The sequence below is a fragment of the Papaver somniferum genome, chromosome 8 (assembly GCF_003573695.1).
Source record: "Papaver somniferum cultivar HN1 chromosome 8, ASM357369v1, whole genome shotgun sequence".
In the NCBI taxonomy this organism is placed as follows: Eukaryota; Viridiplantae; Streptophyta; class Magnoliopsida; order Ranunculales; family Papaveraceae; genus Papaver; species Papaver somniferum.
Window position 1 is genome coordinate 160,018,601 of NC_039365.1, and position 20,096 is coordinate 160,038,696.

At 44.0% G+C, this 20,096-nt stretch overlaps 1 protein-coding gene and 1 long non-coding RNA gene across 3 annotated transcripts; one reads left to right on the forward strand and one right to left on the reverse strand.

Annotated features, from left to right (window-relative positions):
* The first annotated feature begins 325 nt into the window (after window positions 1-325).
* Window positions 326-17,391, forward strand: LOC113303720. Its single transcript, XM_026552779.1, has 2 exons — window positions 326-525; window positions 16,355-17,391. Exons 1-2 carry the CDS (start codon window positions 467-469, stop codon window positions 17,067-17,069), a joined length of 774 nt encoding a protein of 257 aa, XP_026408564.1. The 5' UTR covers window positions 326-466; the 3' UTR covers window positions 17,070-17,391.
* On the reverse strand, window positions 16,881-19,489 carry LOC113303721. Of its 2 annotated transcripts, none has more exons than XR_003337724.1 (4): window positions 19,327-19,489; window positions 18,693-18,744; window positions 18,343-18,479; window positions 16,881-17,126 (listed from the first exon to the last, which is right to left on the reverse strand). It is a non-coding gene; the product is annotated as an uncharacterized LOC113303721 (long non-coding RNA). The 2 variants fall into 2 exon arrangements; XR_003337725.1 differs by lacking the exon at window positions 16,881-17,126 and adding an exon at window positions 17,688-18,072.
* Window positions 19,490-20,096: the final 607 nt, after the last annotated feature.

Genomic DNA, 20,096 nt, shown 5'->3' on the forward strand with positions numbered 1-20,096 from the left:
TATTTTTTTTTCCTATCTGTTTCTGTGTATGGTGAGAGTGAGATCCGGTTTCTCTCACTTGAAATGAAAATGAATGTGTCTGTTTGAGAGAAAACCTAGGTTAGATAGTTATATAGTGAAGGTCAATTTGATCATTTCGATCTCTATTAAAATTTATTTTTAATTAGGGACCTGGTTTTAAAACTCTTTTAACTAGGGGCCTCATATTATGAATTATTCATGGGTGGGCCTTAGCCTAATTTTATAGTTTTTTTTTAAGAAATTTACAATATCGAGGATGATCAACCGTTAGGAATAAGAACTCGACTAACATAGTACTGGACACAATAGTATATGTTTCCTACCGTCCAAAATTAGAAGAAGAGGGATGATAATCTTATCATAAAAAGAACAGAAAAGGAAGGGTCCAAAATGGTTTGGTTCTGATTCGATACATTCAAACTTCGGTATTCAGCGAAAAGAAGTCATGGCAACTGCTACAATCATCTCTCTGACTTCAGCTACATCATCATATTTACTGCCTCCCTGTGGGCACACAAACCACGAGGGGGTCCGAACGCTCACAATCAATCATTATCATCTAAAGAGATTATGATGATGGTACCCTGGTGTTGATTCATTGGCTCAAAACCTTCGGGTTTATCATGGCCTCATCCAACAACTCCATGCGTGGCGTTTGTGCATGGGATATAAGTATTAAGGAAAACAAAACATATAAGCAAACATGCGCGGAGCTAAATGAATGTAAAGTGCTGAAATGTAAATAAGACCAAGGTTTACGTGGTTCAGCACTAAGGCCTACATCCACGGGGTTTGTTGTTTTACTATGTTCTTCACGGTTACACAAATAGTTGAATGACTTTTGGGGTTTACATGTTTCTTTCCTCTAAGGGATTAACTTACCCTTACTATTTCTCTCTCTCTCTCTCTCCTCCCCTTCCTGATCTCTCTTCCCCCTCTTCCTCTTGGTGGAGATTGGGTATTTATAAGGTTAGAACGTGGGACCCATCTCTGAAGACCGTTGGAACCTTATCTTCTTGTGTCCTTGCGTTCATCACGCGGAGGTCTGCGTTTGCCCCTTGATCCCGCAGAGGCATCCTCGCTCGTTCCACAGGTTGGTCGACACGTACACTGCTCAGAGTGTTTAATGTGGGTAGTTGAGGGGTCTGCTCGTGTCAGACAAGTGTCTTCTGCCCCTGTCAGTCCATGTCAGCTAACTTTCTCTCCACCGTTGATCTTAGATCCTCTTTTTGGGATGAGATAAAGTAACTCCTCGGGGTTTATTCGGTGTTTCGTGACGCATCATGTTTTGATGTTTTGGCCTGCATGCTTTCCACGTACCTTTTTATATACACGTGTCTGATAGTGAGATATATGTGTACACAATTTGCCCCTTTTCTTCAGGCTTGAATGACTAATGGGTGCCTTGAAGAAAAACTATCGTCGCATATTCTTCTCACTCCTAATAACTTCTCCTAGATACTTGGGCACGTCTTTTATTCGTGCATTAACTGCTTATGTAACGGGCACGTTTCCCATTCCTCCCTTAATTTCCTTCTCTTTCTTTCGGGTATTTTAAGGATAGAAAGAAAATTTAATTTCATTCTTCCTAAACACTCTCTCAGTTTTCATTCTTCCTTTAAATTTTCTGTCTGTCTTCATTGAACCTGTGACCTTAAATTCTCTGTCAGTCTTCATTGCACCTGTGATCTTAAATTTTCTGTCAGTCTTCATCGCACCTGTGATCTTAAATTCTCTCCACCTTAGCATTAACCACGCCCGCTTCTCCTGTTTGTTTCTTCTACTGCTGTTTTTGCCGGTAAGTTTTTCTTTTCTTTATTTCCACCGTTTTATGCTGTGTTGATTTGTGAATTTTCTGCTACTGTTGTTCCTTGTTTGTGATGAAGAACTTCTTCTGATGCTTGCATACTAGTTTGCCCCTGTTCTTCATCTTAAATTAAGGAAGCCATTACTTCGAGGGTGAAATTTTGAGCATGTATACTAATTTTAGGGTTGCTACGTTATCGTGGTTGTATTGCTATGGATGTGTTTTTTGATTTTTGGTGATGTTTTTTTTTGTGTAACTTGTTCTTGATTTTATTCTTTCCCGCCATGTCTGACCGTCCGCGGCCTACTTATCAGACTCCTGATTCTGGGTTATCGAGATCTCCTCCGCGTCGAGAGTCTCAAGATGATGTTCGTCGGAGTCGAGTTTCTTCTGGAGCGAAAGCCTCGTCCTCTAGGGAAGAGATTCCTCCGATAATTCCGTCTGGTTCTCGAAGAGTCTTTGATCGCTCAATGGCTCGTCCTCGTGATGATACTAGGAGTACGCAGGCTCCGCCCCGCGCTGTTGCTTTTGACATTCCTCCTCTACGTTCGTTAGTGCCCGAGCATCATCTACGGTCTTCTCCAACTTTTAAAGGGAAGAATACGAAGGCGTAGCTCCTAGGGTTGAATCTTCAAAGAATCCCCCCGTGAAGAGAAAAGCTTCGGAAGCGTTCGTTAGTTCATCCGGCCCCGCCGAGGAGGATGAGGCTGCTCCCTTGATACGCAGTGTCTCTGTTAGCAGGAAAAAAGTAACCTTCAAGCATATCGATCTTGAAATATTCAAGGAAAAGCATGAGCTTCAAGCCTTCGGGGTTCGTTTCTATGCCCCTGAGGATGATATTACGTATGAGCTTATCTCCAAGTATGAGTTCGATGAATTTCATTTGTTAACGACGGTTGGGGCATTCGAGGCTGGTCTGATGCTGCCGTTGTACAAATCAGGTGATTCCTTCTACTACGACGTGCTCGCTAGTCGTGAGGGTTCTTCCACCAATACTCACAGCCGTTCTATCCCAACTATCGGGGAATTATCTCCGCCCCTGAAGGAATGCTATCTGCGGAGTAAGGGGGAAACGTCGATGACTTGTTACGTCCCCAATCCCATGGAGAAGGAATGGTATACTCCTGAGAATTTCAATAACTCCTTCGGTGATTACGTCAATAGTAGGAATCGCAAGCCGTGGAGTGTCAGCCTTCGGAATCTCCCTGCTCCTCGAGGCGAGATTCGTCTGTTAAATGAGGTCAGCGATGCCAAGCTGAAGTATGTTCCTGGCACGGAGGCGTCCAGTCGTCGGAAACTCTTCCCCGCGCGAGAGAGGATCAAGCGCGATCATGACTACGAGTGGCACGCCACCGTTATCGAGATAGTTGGTCCGTGGGCTTACGGTTGGATTCCTGGTCCCCGCGGTTGGCGGCCTACCGAGAATAGTAAGCCCGCGAATCTCCTCCTGTTCGCTATGGAGATTTCTGCCCCTGGCGTCTGAACTTTGCGGGCATGAATTTTCCTTATGCCCTGGACGTCGTAGAGGGAGACGAGGAGGATGGTTCCGGTGCTATACTCCCACCGAAGAATATCTCAGCTGCTCAGGTACGCAGATTCTAGCTGCGCTTCTTTTTTAGAACTTCCATCAGACGGGAAAAATAATTCTTTTTGTGGTGTTGGTTTCAGGTATTGAAGAAGAAAAAGATTAGGCCGAAGCAGTCTTCTACTACGGTGATGGGCGAGGTTGAGGCCCAAGAAGAAGTTACTAGTCCAGTGAACGAAGAGTTTGCTGAGGACGAGATTACAGATGGGGAGGAACGTACTGGTACCTCCCCTATCAATGTCGAAGAAGAGGTCTTCGCTGGTCACGCTGGTGATGAAGGAAGGACAAAGCTGTGGTGGCTGATGACGTTGTCATCGGGGATGTTTCCGTCCCTGCTGGTGATGTCGCGGATACCCTTCCCACTTCTCAAGAATTTTCTTTTGATCGGATGTATTCCACGGGGGAGTTCTTTGACGAAGCCCTCGATTTTCCCGAGGACTTCTCTTTACTTTCCCCCAATGATGATTGGGATGTTCTTGGTGGTGATGGTAATGGGGATGCTACTGTAGAAGATGTTGGTGCGGAGGAGCCTGCTGTGCATGTAGGCGCGGAGGAGCATGCCAACATTCGTGTGAGGGGGTCGTGTCAGAGAAAGGAAAATCTGTCGTTGATGCGCCTGCCGATAGTCTTCCCCAGTCGCCGACGTCTGAGGGTGAGGACGCCATCATGGATTGGTTTAAGGAAAAGAATCTTCTGTTTGTCTCTCATCCCGCTCCTGTTGTTGCTGGGGAAAAGGAATCAACCGCGTATACCCGTCGCATGATGGAGATGTCTTCTAAGGCGCAGGTGTCTGAAGCCTGGGGAAAAAGGTTGACTGTTCCCGAAGCTACCCTCGTGCCGGAGCCTCCTACTTCCGTTGCCGATATGATGGCTATCGCCGACGGGTATCAATATGGCTTTCCGCAGCAGCGTGTGCTGGAGGTAAATTTTCGTACATACTTCTACGTGACGATCAGACGCTTCGGTGAAATAATGTTTTGTCATCTTGATGTGTAGATGATGAGGAGCGAGCATTGTAACCACGTGCTGTATCAGTTCTTCAAAGCGAAATCTCTGAAGCTCGAGGCTAAGCTTCGTCACCGAGAAAAGGAATTATCTGCGGCTGAGGTGGAAATAGAAGAGCTGAAGAAAAGCCTTAAGGAGAAAGAAAAGCTGGGTGAAGCAGAGGCTGATCTTCGTTCAGAACTTGTTGCAGTGCGCGCTGAGTTAGAGCAAACTCGTAGCCAAGTTTCCACTTTCACAGGTTTGGTTCTTTTCCCTCGCCGTATGTCGTCATTCTTTTATCTCTTAGTTGTTCTGTCTGAGTCTCCCCACCCTATCTCCAGTGGGTGGTCCCCGAGCTGATATGGCTTCGAAACGAAAGAGTTCGGCAAAAATCTCGTATTAGAGATTTGGTTGAGAAAATTAAGAGTGAAGCTAAGAAATGGGATGCTCGGGCTGAGGTATGGCGCGCGCGGCATGTTCAGATGGTCGACATGCAAAATCTGTACAACCATGATCGTGCTTTATTTAATGGCACACTGCTGTGGACCCGTGATAATCTGCGGGAAGCCCGTGAGCGCACTTCCTTATTGGAATCTAGGATTCAGCTGTTGGAAGAAGAATTACAGACGGCTCGATCCATTCCTCTTTCAGGGGTCCAGGATAATATGCTCCGTCTTGCCAGAGAAAGAGATGATGCTCGTGCTGAAGTCTACGCTCTCAGCAATGCTCTTTCTGCGTCTCGTGCCGACGTAGCTCGTCATGCTGAGTCTGAGAGGAATCTCGAAGTGTGCATGTACAGACTCAGCAAAGGGGTCTCAGAGATAAATAAAGAGGTCGACCATCTTCGTCATATGGACTCGATGAAGCAGGTAGAATTAGATGCCTGTCAATTTACTCTCACCAACCTTCAACTAGACTATAAGAAATTATCCGCGGAATATGATCATCTTGATGAAGTGGTGGGCCCGGGAAAGCGTATAAAATTGAAGCGAAATGAAACGGGCCTACAGTAATACCGCAAGTGCACGGTCGTCAGTTGTAGCTCGTGCAAGTACGGGTCGATCCACAAAGACTGGGTGTGTTTGGAGTTCTCTAGCTATTTTGGGCTCTAATTTGTTGTTGGTTAACAATGAAGCCTTTTGGGCTTTGGGCTTAGGGTACCTTTGGATTATAGGCTTGTTTGATAATGAAGTGAACTGAGCTTGGGCTCAGTTGGTCTTGAAGTGCACTGGGCTTTGAATGTCAATGGGCTTTGAGTACCCTTGACAGTGAACTGGGCCTTTGGTGGACTGAATTAGGCTTTTGCCTTAAACCTGAATTGGACTGGGCCTTTAATTGAGTTCAGGCTTTGATTGAATCAGGCTTTTACTTTAAAAGTGACCTGGGCCTTTGTAATGACTGAGAACTGGGCTTGGTAACCTAATGATGAGCTGGGCTTGTGCTGTGAGCCAAACTCAGTTGCAGCAGCAGCAGTGGCTGTAGCACAGGGCAAGAGAAGCAAGCTGGAGCAGCAGCAGGAGAAGTTGAAGTAGCAGGAGAAAATAGCAAACAAAATGAAGGAAAAGTGAAAGTAAAACAGTGGCAGTGAAGGAATGAGGAAAAGTGACAGTGCAATGAAACTAAACAAGAACAATGGAACCAAGGCCTAAGCCAAGGGCAGGGGTGTGAAGAAGACAGTGAAGTAAAAAAAAAGGAAGGAAAAAAGCAAAGCCAAGGCAATGGCTTTAGGCATTCATCTAGAGTGGGAAGAGAACCAGCTTGCTCACAGTCACTAGTGAGCACTAGTTTCTCCCCACTGCTCAATCAACTCAATGCTCTAAGGCTCTAACCTAGCATTGACACACAACAGTAAACTAATCCTAACATTTGAGAAGCTAACAGTTGACAAAACAAGAGAGCCTAGGCATACAACTAGAGTGGGAAGAGAACCAGTTTGCTCACAGTCACTAGTGAGCACTAGTTTCTCCCCACTGCTCAATCAATCCAATGCTTCAAAGGCTTTAGCCTAACATTCACACAAAACAGTAAACATCACAGAGATAACATAGTAACATACACAAATCAGGAGCATTTACAGTGAAATTAAACAGTGCAACATTCTAATTAAACTATCCTAACATAGATTAAACAATGAAACATTAACAAAATTTACAAAATAAAATTAACAGTAACACAGACAATTAACAGCAAACACTAAGAATAAAATTGAAAATTGAAATTAACTGAATTTGAAATTAAAACTAACCTAAACATGGAATTAAACAATAAAGTATGGAATTGAAATTTGGACAGTGGCAGCAAATGAAGAACCCTAAATTAACAGAACCCTAACTGTTTATGAAATTGAAATTAGAATTTTACAAACTAAAATTAAACCTAATTGGTAACTTGGCTAGTCCAAGAACAACCTTTAACATCCTACATCAGTTCCTATTTATAGTTTATAACAAAATATAAAACCCTAATTCGAAACCCTAATTTTTTGGGGAAAATCAAATTCTCTCACCAATTTCCTGAATTGAGCTCGACCCATGCTTGTTGATGTCCCTCTGATGCTCTTCCTGCTCCAATTAATGTACTGCAACCCTAGCTCGAGTTGTTTCATCAACTCCACACCTAGGTCAGAGAGATGTGGGTTTGGGGAAACGACTAGGCTAGGAAGAGAAAACTGTGGTACGTACGGGTTTTGGTAGAGGCGGAGAGGGGTGTAGTGAAGCTCGAGGAGCAGCAGTTGCAGGCTGCCATGGTCGGGTGGAAGGAGGAGCTGGTTTTGGGGAAAATTGATTTGGGAAGAAGAACCCGATGGAGAAGAAGGGTCTGTTTGGTTAGGGGTATAGGTTTCTGATGCTAGGGTGTGAGGCGGATGTATCAAAGGTTGATGATCAGCGAAGCGAAAGCGTAGGATGAAAAGGTGATGGAATGATCCAACAGTGCGATAGGAACGACCTTTGGATGATGAGACACAACAAAACTGACGGCTTCAGATGGAGTTAGGTACTATAGTGTTTGACAGGAGCTTCGGATTTTGATGCACAATGATGAGGCGACCGTTGGATGACAAGATGGATCCAATCTGACGGCTCTCATGGAAATGGGTATGGATAATGGAAATGGATTTGGGTAAGGGTTTTGGGCCTTGGGTATGCCAAGCCCATATCTTCTTTAAGAACAATTCTTCCTCTTCAAGCCCACTTCTAGTTGATCCGGCTCTTGCAAACATCATTCTTCGCTTCCTCCTATCGAGAGTCTTTGCCGTTCCTTTGCTCTTTTCGCTCCGTGAGATAACCAGGATTTATTTAGTACCTAAAAATGCAAAATTAATTAAGAAAAGTATTTATTCTTGAAAACAACGAAAACACAGAATATGGGATAAAATGTAGAATTAATGCACAAAAGATGAGTTAAATTCCAACAAAAAGGGATAAATATATACATTATTTGGCACTCATCATGAAGCGCGATATGCGGTTGTTAATGAGTATGAAGAGGCTTCGGCTTGTGTCGAAGGTATAATCCCATTTCATCGAGTGTGAGCTTGTTTTTTGTCTACGCTAACTCCGTGGTGTTGTCTTTTTCAGAGCTCGAGGGACGCCTTCGCGTCACAAATGAAAAACTTGAAAAGGCTCAATCTTCCTTAGCGCAGCAGGAAGAACAGACCAATCACTTCAAGAATTTAGCAGCAACCCGCGAGGAGGCCGTTGGTGCTGCTTCTAGAGAAGTGAATCGGCTATCTTCGTTATTATCCCAAGCCCAACAGCGGACAACAGTTATTAAACACAAGGCTCGTTGTCAATTGGCTGAGGAGACGAACAAGATGCTGGAGAGGATAGAACTTGGCCTAAGGAATGAACATGGTCTCGTGAAGAACTATCCTCGTCGTCCCGTTCCTTCTGCCTTGCCCAGCTCCTCGGGCCCCTCTTCTGGTGGGAGCGTCCCATCAAGTCTTCGGAATAATCCTGCCGATGGGGCCGCCACTTAGGTAGAGATCGCAGCGTTTTGTAGGATCCGCGGCATCATTATACTTTTTGTAATCATGTAACAAGGATATTTTTTGCTGATGATCCTGTAAAAGGAATATTTTTTGATTGTGTATCCTTGACTTTGGCCTTTCACTTCTTGTAATCACCCTTTATGAAATGAATCCTCTTCTTGATATACCTACAATGTTGTTTTGTTTTTATTTTAAGTATTTGTGTAAAATCAAAACAAAAGTTTTTAAGTGTTTTTGAGTGCGATACTGAAGGAAGGTACCTTCGTGATCTTCTTGAGACCTGTCACCCCGCTGGCGAATCCTGGGCCAGAGGATTCCCAGACGGTGGGGGCCGGGGCAACGTTCTAGGATATGGGATTAAAATATTTACGCACCCATTCCGTCGACCCGTTGCCTTAAGATTGGTTGGGTATCTCTTTCTGCTGGGTGCCTTCCCCCTGGTCCTACACTTATGGACACTGATGGGGGAGCCCTGAGAGATTGTAGATTAACTACTTTCCCCAATATTGTAGGTAGATTCCACTGACTTGATAATTTGAAAGCTTGTTTGATTGATAAGTTGAGGTCTGCAATTCCTCTTCCAGAGATAGAAACATGTGGAGCGGTCAGGCTCCCTTCTTCTTCTGGTACACTCCAAGCAGATTCAAATCTGCGTTGCTTCTATGGGAAGTATGGTTTGAGCCATTTAGCATTCCAAGGATGCCGGAGGACCTCGCCTTTTAGATTACAAAGGTAGTAGGAACCATTACCCGCAATGTCATGGATCATAAAAGGTCCTCCCCATGTAGGTGCTAACTTTCCCCATTTCTTTTCTTGCTGATACCGTGGGATTGTTCTCAACACATACTGTCCCTCTACAAAATTCCGTAGCTTTACCTTTTTGTTGTACTCCCTTGCTAGTCTTCGTTGATAATTTTCCATCTTTTGCAATGCTACTTCCCTTCTTCCTTCCAAGTCGTCCAACCTTTCTAACATCATATCTGTTGTGAGGTTTTTCTCCCAAGCTTCGGTCTTCGTGGTTGTCATGTATGCCCATAAGACATTATGCAGTTGTTCGCACCATCTTCCCTTATGCTCGTCTAATTGTTTTTTGAGTATAAGGGCGAGGGTCTTGTTGGTAGCTTCCGCTTGTCCGTTGCTTTGAGGGTATAAGGGGGTGGACTTGTTCTTTCTTATTTTGAAAGTGTCGAAGAGAATGTCTATATTTTTTCCATGTAATTGCTTGCCGTTATCAGATACAATTTCAGCAGGTATACCAAATCTGCAAATGATGTTCTGGAATATGAAAGTGAACACATCCGCGTCTCTGATCCTGGCCAAGGCCTTAGCCTCCACCCATTTACTGAAGTAGTCCGTGGCTACTATCAAAAATCGTCTCTTCCCTGATCCTTCGATGAAAGGCCCGACGATGTCTACGCCCCATTTTGCAAATGGCCACGGGCTATCGACAGAGTTTAACATTGTTGCCGGCGCGTGGATTTTTTTCGCGAAGCGCTGACATTATTCACATCGTCGGGACATCCTCGCGGCATCTTGTATCATTGTCGGCCAGTAATATCCTTGCGTTTTTGCCTTGTCAGCTAGTGATCTCATGCCGCTATGATTCCCCGCGTCACCATAATGGATATCATTTAGAATTCGATGCCCCTCTTTCCGGGACAAGCAGCGTAGTAATGGTCCAAGGAAGGATTTCCTATACAGGACCCCCTCCCGAAGATCATATCTTCCCACTTTGGAGAGCATCTTCCTAGCTTGTTTCCTATCCGCAGGTAAGCTTCCTTTTTCGAGAAAGGCATGTATTGTCACCCTCCAGTCATCTTCGTTGCTGAAGTCTTCGTCTTGTTTTGCTCTTGACAGGATGTCCTCTTCATCAAAGTCATTATGGATGTCTTCTCCTACCTGGTCTTCGATATTTTCTTCCATCACATCTTGATTGGTAGCGAAGGAGAATTGAGATGCAATCGAAGGCTCGTATACCCTTTCTATTTTAATACCTTCGGCATTTTTATCCCTCAGCATGGATGATATATATGCTAGGGAATCCGCGTGCCTGAGGTCCCTTCTGCATAAGTGCCGGAACTTAATGTTCGGGATTTGTGATGCCAATGTTTGGACCAAGGCCATGTAAGCTGAAAGGGTGTCATCGTACACATTATACGCGAGCCCTATTTGCCGTATGACAAGCTGCGAATCACTTTTCAGCCTTACATCGGTTACCCCCATCTCTATTATTATACGTAGGGCATGTACGACAGCTTCGTATTCAACAATGTTGTTGGTATGCTCTTTGAATTCCAATCTAAGTGCCTGTATAATCCTTTCTCCAGTTGGGGTGATAATGACAATACCTATTCCTGCTCCTTCCTTATATTTAGATCCGTCGACAAAGACTTCCCATTGTCTATGACTCGCAGGTTCGAGGATATCCATTGGATCCTTGATTTCTTCCTCGGCTTCTGGTATTCCCTTAATCTCTTCGTTGTTGTCAAGGGGGAGGTCTGCTAAGAAATCTTCCAGCACTTGGGACTTCTGAGAATGTTGAATTTCATGAATGATGTTGAATTGGTCCAGATGGGTATTCCATTTGGATATTCGGCCCACTTTTCCCGTGCTTTTGAGGACTGCTTCCAATGGTGCTTTGCATGGTACCCTGACGAGGTGAGTTAGGAAGTAGGTTCTTAGTTTTTGGGTAGCCCATACCAGTGCGAAGATGAGTTGTTCAATCTTAGTATAATTTCTTTCCGCGGAATTGAGTGTCTTGCTGACGTAATAGATAGGTTGTTCTACCTTTGTATTGGTTTTGACTAATACCGCGCTGACTGCGTCCTCCGTTGCTGCTGCTATGTACAGTGCCAAAACTTCATCAGGGTCTGGCTTCTGCAGGATCGGGATTGAAGCTAGATGTTCTTTGATTTTTTGGAATGCTTCCTCGCATTCGGCGGTCCATTCGAACCTGCTCCCTTTTTTAAGAATATTGAAGAAATGTTTGCATTTGTCCGAAGACCGTGCAATAAATCTGCCCAACGCTGCTATGGACCCATTGAGCTTCTGCACTTCCTTCAGATTCTTTGGGACGGCATCTCTACTATGGCTTGAATCTTAGCTGGGTCTACCTCGATGCCCCTTTTCGTCACCAGATACCCGAGGAACTTCCCCGAGGTGACACCGAAAGTACATTTCTCCGGATTCACTTTCATGTGATGCTGTCTCATTGCTTCGAAGATATTCCTCAGGTCCTGGTGGTGATTTTTACGCAGCTTGCTTTTGACGAGCATGTCGTCCACGTAGACTTCTAGGGTTCCTCCAATCCATGGCTTGAAGATAGCATCGACCATCCTTTGGTATGTTGCCCCTGCGTTTCGGAGCCCGAAAGGCATTCTGGTATAGCAATAAAGGCCATGTGGGGTATAGAACGCTGTGTGTGGCTGATCTTCTTCTGCCAGGGCTACTTGGTTGTAACCAGAATATCCGTCCATGAACGACAGCTCTTCGTACCCTTCAACTGCTTCAACCAGTTGATCTATGCTCGGCAGGGGATAGCTGTCCTTTGGACATGCCTTGTTGAGATTAGTAAAGTCGATGCATATTCTAACCCCTCCATTTTTCTTAGGAACAATGACCATGTTGGATCCAGGTAGGGTACTTGACTTCCTTGATAAATCCTGCATCTAGTAGCTTCCGAAGTTCTGTTTCTACCTCCTCATGATATTCTGGAGCCACTTTTCGTATTTTCTGCCTGAACGGGGGCGTGCCCGGTTTGATGCGTAGTTCATGTTGGATTACTTTTGGGTCAATCCCCGGCATATCTCCTAACTTCCAGGCGAACACATCCGCATATTCCTTAAGTAATTTGGTTAAGGAATGTTCTCTTCCTTCGTCCATGATGGTCCCAATTTTGACCATCTTCGGGTCTTCTTCCGTTCCTATGTTGATTTCCTTTACGGGTTCTACTGGTGTGAACAGGCTTCGGGTTTCCGAGGACTGGGGCGCTCTTTAATTGCTATTTAGCGTGTTTCTGCTCTTCGCTGGTTGTTGAGGTACTTGTTTCCGAGCCTTGGACATTACCATCTTTCGTCAAGCCTTTTCCTGTAGTTTCCTTAAGGAATAGGTCTACGGCTTTCTCTTTCGCGGTTTCTTGATTTCTTACTCTTCGGATTTTTCGCTGCTCTTCTTGCTCATTGTTGATATGATCCTGAGTGGCCTGGCACTCTCGCGTAGCGATTCGATCTCCCTTGATCTCCATTATTCCCTCAGGTGTTGGAAATCTGAGGTATTGGTGGTATGTTGCCGCAACTCCTTTGAGCTTGTGTACCCATTGTCGTCCAATAATGGCGTTGTAGGGGGAAGGGGTGTCCACCACACTGAATCGGGTATCCAGTTTCATGGGCCCTGCGTTAACCTGTAACACGATGTCTCCCAAGGGCTTCGTGGCTGCTCCATTGAATCCGTAGATGGTGTGATAAGAGGTCATCAACTGTTCATCATGGAGCTTCATCCGTTTGAATGCATCATAGAATAGGACATTTACAGAGCTTCCCCCGTCTATGAGGATCTTTTTGAGGTTACATCCAGCTACTGGTAATGTTAGGACCAAGGGATCGTTATGGTCTTCCATATCTTCTTCGATATCCTCGGCATCGAAGATGAGGAGATTCCATCCATTCTTCGTGTTCGTCCACCGCTATCCCATCGACCTTATATAACTCGCAGCGGTCTTCGAATTGCTTCCGTAACCTTTTTCCAATCTCGCTGTGTGAGGGTCCTGTGGCTTCGGAACACGAGATGGTGTTGATTGTTCGGTTTTCTTCCGGAAGTTGGACTGGTTTGGTTCGTTTGGATCTGTCCTCGGTAACCTCCTTTCGTATGTAATGTTTGAGCTCTCCCGCATCAATTAATTTTTGGATCATTATTTTAAGGTTCTTGCATTTTTCGGTCTGGTGTCCGTTGAAACAGTGATACTCACAGTAATCTTTAGACTTCTCGGATCTCGGGGGCTGCTTTCCCTTAGACCATGGCCACTCTAAGTTTTCCCTCCCTTTGATCTCTCGTAGGATACGAGCATAGCTAGCGTTGAGTTTCGTGTAAACTTGATCTTCGAATTTTCGGTCGCCTGTTCTTCGTTCATCCCTCCGTTCCTTCCTATCTTCGTGAGGTCTCTCATCTGAGCAACCCCTTTTGGCCCCATTGGTTTGTTCCGCTGAATTGGTGCGGTGAGACCTCTGCGGATATGCCCTCGGGTTTTCCCGTTGAATTTCTTCAAGTCGAGCGTGCTTCTCGATAATTATTCGGAGATCTCCTTCTGTCTTGGGCACGCTCCCGTGAATTTCAACAAATAGGGGACTCATTCGGTCTAAGCCCCATTTGTAGCAGTTGATGCTTACCACTGGGTCCACGCTCCCTATGGCTTGGCAGATCTTATGCCATCTGTTTGTGTACTCCTCGTGGTTTCCTTGTAGCCAATTGCTAGTGAAAAGAGCTTATCCATCCCGGTGTTTACAGTCTTGTTGTACATGTATGTTCTTAAGAATTTCTCTGCGAGTTGGTCGTATGAGTGGATGGAGTTTGGTGGCAGATTATCAAACCATGATAACGCCGATCCCTTCAAGCTTGACGGGAAGTATCTACAGAGTACGGCGTCGTTCTGACCCCATCTAGCTAAGACACGGTTGTAGTACCGAACATGTGCAGCAGGGTCGCTGGATCCATCATAGCATTCGAACGTCGGGACAGGGCATTTCAGTGGAATAGGGGTGTTGGCCAAGCGATGCGTTAAGGGCGTGGAGTTAGCTTCTCTCATGACCTCTTCTAACCTTCCCCCACCTTGTTTATTTTTTAATTGCCTGATCTCTGCCATCATCTCATCTCGTAGTTCCTCCATTGCGCGTTGGTGCTCTAAATTCTTCAGCTCATTACCGTCTGACTCTCCATCGTCATAATCCGGGTCGGATACGCTACGTCTCCTTGTCGCGTCTTCATTAGCCGCTAGGACGACTCTACAGTCTTGGTTTGGCTCTGGTGCTTTGGAGCTTGCTTCATCAAGTTGTTGGCTGGTCTTCGTGCTTAGAGCAATCCGCTCCTTTAAATCTTGATTTTCTCTGGCCAACAGAGCTACAGCTTCTGCGTAAACCTGCTGGTTCTTCCTCAGTTCCTCAAGCTCAGCCATTAGTCGGTGTGATTGGTTGGACCCCTGATTGGGAGTCCCAGCGCGTGCCGCTACAGCCGTGGTGCCGCCCTCCTCCATGGTCTGTACTAAAGGTGGCAGGGGTTCAGCTTCGGTTGCTGGTGTTTCCAAATTGGAGTGAGCGCCCCTCTGCGGTGCCAGAGCCGCCGGTATGGTTTGATTCTGATTATTTGTTAGCGGCATTCCAAAGGTTAGAAGGTGCGCGGGTTGGAATGTTCTGGATTCATCCACCCTTTCTCTTGGTTGATTAAGTTGACTCATGGCGAAGGTATTGCTAGCCTCCGCAGCCTTCGGGACTACCGCAGCCTCCCCGTACTTTATCGTTGCTGCTCTGAGAGCCGCCGCTGCAACTGAATTAGCGTTCATGGGTGAAGTGATTTCTGCAGTATCTTGCCTTCGATTGGTCATTTTAGCTTTATCTCCTTTCTGCTTGCTTCGGGTGATGATCGGGGTTGTCCTGGGTGTTTCTTTTGACAAAGCTTTGGATTTTCCTGCTTCCTGCGTCTTTTCCATCACGTGCCCTTTTGTTGATAATGAAATCTCGCGTAAACTTGCCTTCTTTACTCACAACACGTTCTCTCTGCATAAGTTATTTCAAACAACAGAAACGGGAATATCCGCGTGAAGCGGGTTAGTTGGCGAAATACAATTTTTCAAGAGGGAATTAATACCCGCAGGCTATAAAATACGGGTTAAGTTTTATTAAAGGAGATCCTTAGTATAAAAACTACGAAAATTGTAAATCCGATGGATTAGAACAATAACTCTTATCGAAGACCAAAGGTGGGTTTTTGAACATAATACAGTTAACGAATGATCTATACGGTCCGAGCTGATAAAATCAGAGCAAATATGCCAAATTAAAATGAAATCACAGGACAAGATAAATCTTTTACCGGGACGAAGTCCCTGTTTCTAGCGCCAAATTGTGGCACACAACCACGAGGGGGTCCGAACGCTCACAATCAATCATTATCATCTAAAGAGATTATGATGATGGTACCCTGGTGTTGATTCATTGGCTCAAAACCTTCGGGTTTATCATGGCCTCATCCAACAACTCCATGCGTGGCGTTTGTGCATGGGATATAAGTATTAAGGAAAACAAAACATATAAGCAAACATGCGCGGAGCTAAATGAATGTAAAGTGCTGAAATGTAAATAAGACCAAGGTTTACGTGGTTCAGCACTAAGGCCTACATCCACGGGGTTTGTTGTTTACTATGTTCTTCATTCACGGTTACACGAATAGTTGAATGACTTTTGGGGTTTACATGTTTCTCTCCTCTAAGGGATTAACTTACCCTTACTATTTCTCTCTCTCTCTCTCCTCCCTTCCTGATTTTTCCCCCTCTTCCTCTTGGTGGAGATTGGGTATTTATAAGGTTAGAACGTGGGACCCATCTCTGAAGACCGTTGGAACCTTATCTTCTTGTGTCCTTGCGTCCATCACGCGGAGGTCTGCGTTTGCCCCTTGATCCCGCAGAGGCATCCTCGCTCGTTCCACAGGTTGGTCGACACGTACACTGCTCAGAGTGTTTAATGTGGGTAGTTGAGGGGTCTGCTCGTGTCAGACAAGTGTCTTCTGCCCCTGTCAGTCCGTGTCAGCTAACTTTCTCTCCACCGTTGATCTTAGCTCCTCTTTTGGGGATGAGATAAAGTAACTCCTCGGGGTTTATTCGGTGTTTCGTGACGCATCATGTTTTGATGTTTTGGCCTGCATGCTTTCCACGTACCTTTTTATATACACGTGTCTGATAGTGAGATATATGTGTACACACTCCCAATTCCAAGTGCATGTTAGCCAGGAAAAGAGCTCTATTCTTCTCACCGTTGCATCATGTCTCTTCAAATTTTGCTTTCCCTTCTTCTCTACAATTCAAAAAATGTAGGCAACCCAGAAGACCAGTAATTAAGGCTGCAAGAACAGAGTCTAAAGGGGTTTTATTAGGATCTAGAGCTCCTGATTTCCAGCTTTTAGAGCCCCTTACTGGAAAAACTTGGGAATTGGACGATTTTGATTCTCATCCTGCGTTACTGGTTATGTTTATTTGTAACCACTGCCCATTTGTAATACACTTGAAGCAAGACATCGTGAAACTTACCAACTACTACATGAAGAAGGGGCTTGCAGTTGTTGCTATCTCTTCAAATTCTGTAGTTACGCATCCACAGGATGGTCCTGACTTCATGGCAGAAGAAGCAAAGTTATTCAAGTACCCGTTTCCGTATCTTTATGACGAGTCACAAGATGTTGCACGAGCATTCAGAGCTGTCTGCACACCTGAATTTCTACTCTACAAAAAGGTTGGCAGAAGACCATTTGAGCTCGTTTATCATGGCCAGTTTGATGACTCACGGCCAAGTAATAATATGAGAGTTACTGGAAGGGACTTGAGCATGGCAATAGATTCTGCTCTCAGTGGGCAGCCATTGTCTTTTGTGCAAAAACCAAGTGTTGGATGCAGTATAAAGTGGCATCCTGAGAAAAGCATGTAATCCTTATGCACCTGTCTCCAACTGTGACGCATCTTACGAAGACAATTATCCTGAATACTGAGAAGTGAGAGAACCAAAGAGATAATATGATGGAACAGAAGAATCCAGATTAGAAGTAATTCAAAGAAAATGTTGACTGCAACTTGTGGACAAAAGGGAAGGTAATACTATTGTTGATATTAATAAGTAATTTTAGTTTGTAGTACATTTTTGAGTATATGTAACCTCCATGGCATTCGACATGATATGACTTGAAGTGTTTAATAAGAAATGAAAAGACTTCATTTGGAATTTGATGCAACACAATGTACCGTTATGCTCATTTGATCAAGTTATCTAATTTGTTGCCATAAAATGTGAATTCAAACTAAAATTATGAATTCAACTTAAATGCACATGCCTCTTCAAATGTACAGTTAAACACCGAGGCACGGACGCATAGCATGGGCCATACTTCCATATATCGTCAGGCAGGAGGACTAGTAAGTTCTACTAGGCCACATTTCCTGAGGTTGGGAATCCACTGGCATCATTCCGACAAAACAGATACAACAAAAAGCAGCAAGCCTGGAAAACTTATTCACTAACCAGAATCGATGGAATATCTTTTCAAATTGGCAAGTAAAGCAGATTCAATATACTTACAAATATTCTCAATGGTCAATTTTGGCAAGTAAAGCAACAGAATTTCCTCAAAAAAACTAGAAAACAGATTTAACTAACAATTTCATTGATGTTGCGAAAGGACTACAGTTCTAGCTCACATAAGCATCACAAAATGCCAGATAAGAATATGGAGATGCTAAACTGCTAGCGCTGCAGTTTCATTATTGAAAGGCCTCTGCAAATTTCCTTAAGGGTGTGCAGGTTATGCATCACACGCGTAGACATGTTCATTGTGATACTTTTTTTTTGATCGGTAAAGAATTTGATGCTGGCGAGTTTCGAACTCAGATCACTGGTATCATCACCTAGTGACTTTACCACTGTACTACAGCGGCACCTGCAATTCATTCATTGTGATACTCAAAAATCAAAAGTGCACCTCAAATGTCCCTAAAAATGTGTTTTACTTGCGCTAATATGAAACATGAAACTAATCAGTGACAATAATTCAATGAATGCCTGGTAAGTTTAACCTTGTCTACTGGATGCAGAGAAAAAAATGGATAAAACAGGGAGCAAGATTACAATGACTGATATGTGTCATGAAACACTTCACTATGAAATGAAATTTCTTTAAAACAGGGAAATGATAAGAAACGTATCTTACAGTGTTGTTGAGCATATCTAAAGCCATGTAAGCAGCTTTCTGGAAACGTTCTTTTTCTTCGTCTAACATTTTCTTCTTTTCAGTTGCAGATTCCTTGCACTTTTCAATTTCTTCTATTATTCCGCTTGAGCTCTGATCTATTTCACAGTTTTTAAGACTCATTAAAAATCATATCTAAGGTTCTAAAACAATAATGTACAACGCTCTCATTAGGTCGGGTGAACTACACAATGGAGTCTGCGACACTGATATTAATCCAACACTTCCGATGATACAATTGGAATAGTAGATAACGGGAGGACCAAGGATACAAATCATACAGTTACCTGCAAGTATGAGATACGACTTACTTAGTCATCTTAAGCATGTTCTCCATTGCTACTTGCACTTGTTGTGAGACATCTGCAATCATCAAAAGAAAGCAAACAAAACAACATAAAACATGACACCAGTCACCAAAAGTAGATTAAAGAAACTCAGGGACTAGGATACTCGTCTAATTTAAAGAACATAGGCCGATTAACTACTAAATCGAACCATATTTGGCAGAAATATCTATGTTCAGATTGGCTAACCCAATAGAAGATCTAATCACACAAAAAAGTGCTTCAATATCTAAATCCATGTTCATCAACAATCCTAAAAACATTGAGTCTTCACTTATTAACAAAATCCTCACAAATCTCAGCAACTGTCACACATCAAATTTCAACCAGAAATTTAAAAAATCTGATACAAAGTTCATCAAATCCTCCTAAATTTGACGAACTTGGGGGTGAAATTTTCAAAATCTATAACAAAGTTCATCAAAGCTTCCATGATTTGTTGAAATTGTTTGAACTTTTCAAAATCAACCACTTCACTTTCAACCGTAAAAAATTGAGCAAGATTTCGTATAATTTAAAGAACTTTTAACGAAAAATCACCAGAAATTGAACCATCAAACGAGATTAATGCGAGTTTTTTTTGAATAGGATAGTTTACCATAGACGAGAGATGAGAGCTGAGTATCAGCTGCTTCTCTTTCTTCTGTAACTACTAGAGCTAGGGTTTGTGAAGGAGACAACATGACTGGTCAAGATTTCAAAGGATTTTTGGAGAGAGAGAAAGTGAATGAGGAACTGAGAGCTGAGGCGCGCGACCCAGAAATGGATGTGTAGAGACTAGAGTAGCAGTGTAGGTACAATCTTCTGCTTCTCTTTTTTTTCCGTTTTTGGAGGGAAATAATGTGTGGTGAGGGTTAACGACATGACACCAGCAGCGCATCATAGGAGTTGGGAGATGTTCGTATCGACCGGCGTCCGTGGCAAGATTACCCGTTGGTTTAGTAACCCTAACAGTTGGTCTTTGCACGGAATGGCGGTAATGACTCATTGTTCCTCCCAACATCTCCGGTCCTTTCCCCGCCTTGGTTATAAGGGGGATACGAAGGGGAAGATGATACACTCACCGCTGTTAAATCCCGCGATGAATTCCGATTGATAATCCAGCGGTGCTGAAATAATATCGGGATTAGTAATGAGTGAAAGCGAGAGATAGACTCGGTAAACCTATCACTTTCGGGATACGAAGTCTATTTCTGCCGTGGGGCTTGCGTCCCTGCTGAGATCGCATTGATCGAGTGATGCCGCGCTTGTTCGATCCTTGTAAGATTAAACAGATCTGCACAATCTGAGACCTTGGCGGCTTCTTCTTCAAACTCTATGAAGGTTGGAAATAACTAGATTCCATCAAAACGCTATGGCCATTCCCCG

Excerpts from the sequence above, each read along its gene's own strand:
- LOC113303720 (XM_026552779.1), top strand. The coding sequence starts at position 467 with ATGGCAACTGCTACAATCATCTCTCTGACTTCAGCTACATCATCATAT. Across the intron at positions 526-16,354 it reads TCATCATATTTACTGCCTCC|CAATTCCAAGTGCATGTTAG; the intron begins CTGTGGGCACAC and ends TGTACACACTCC.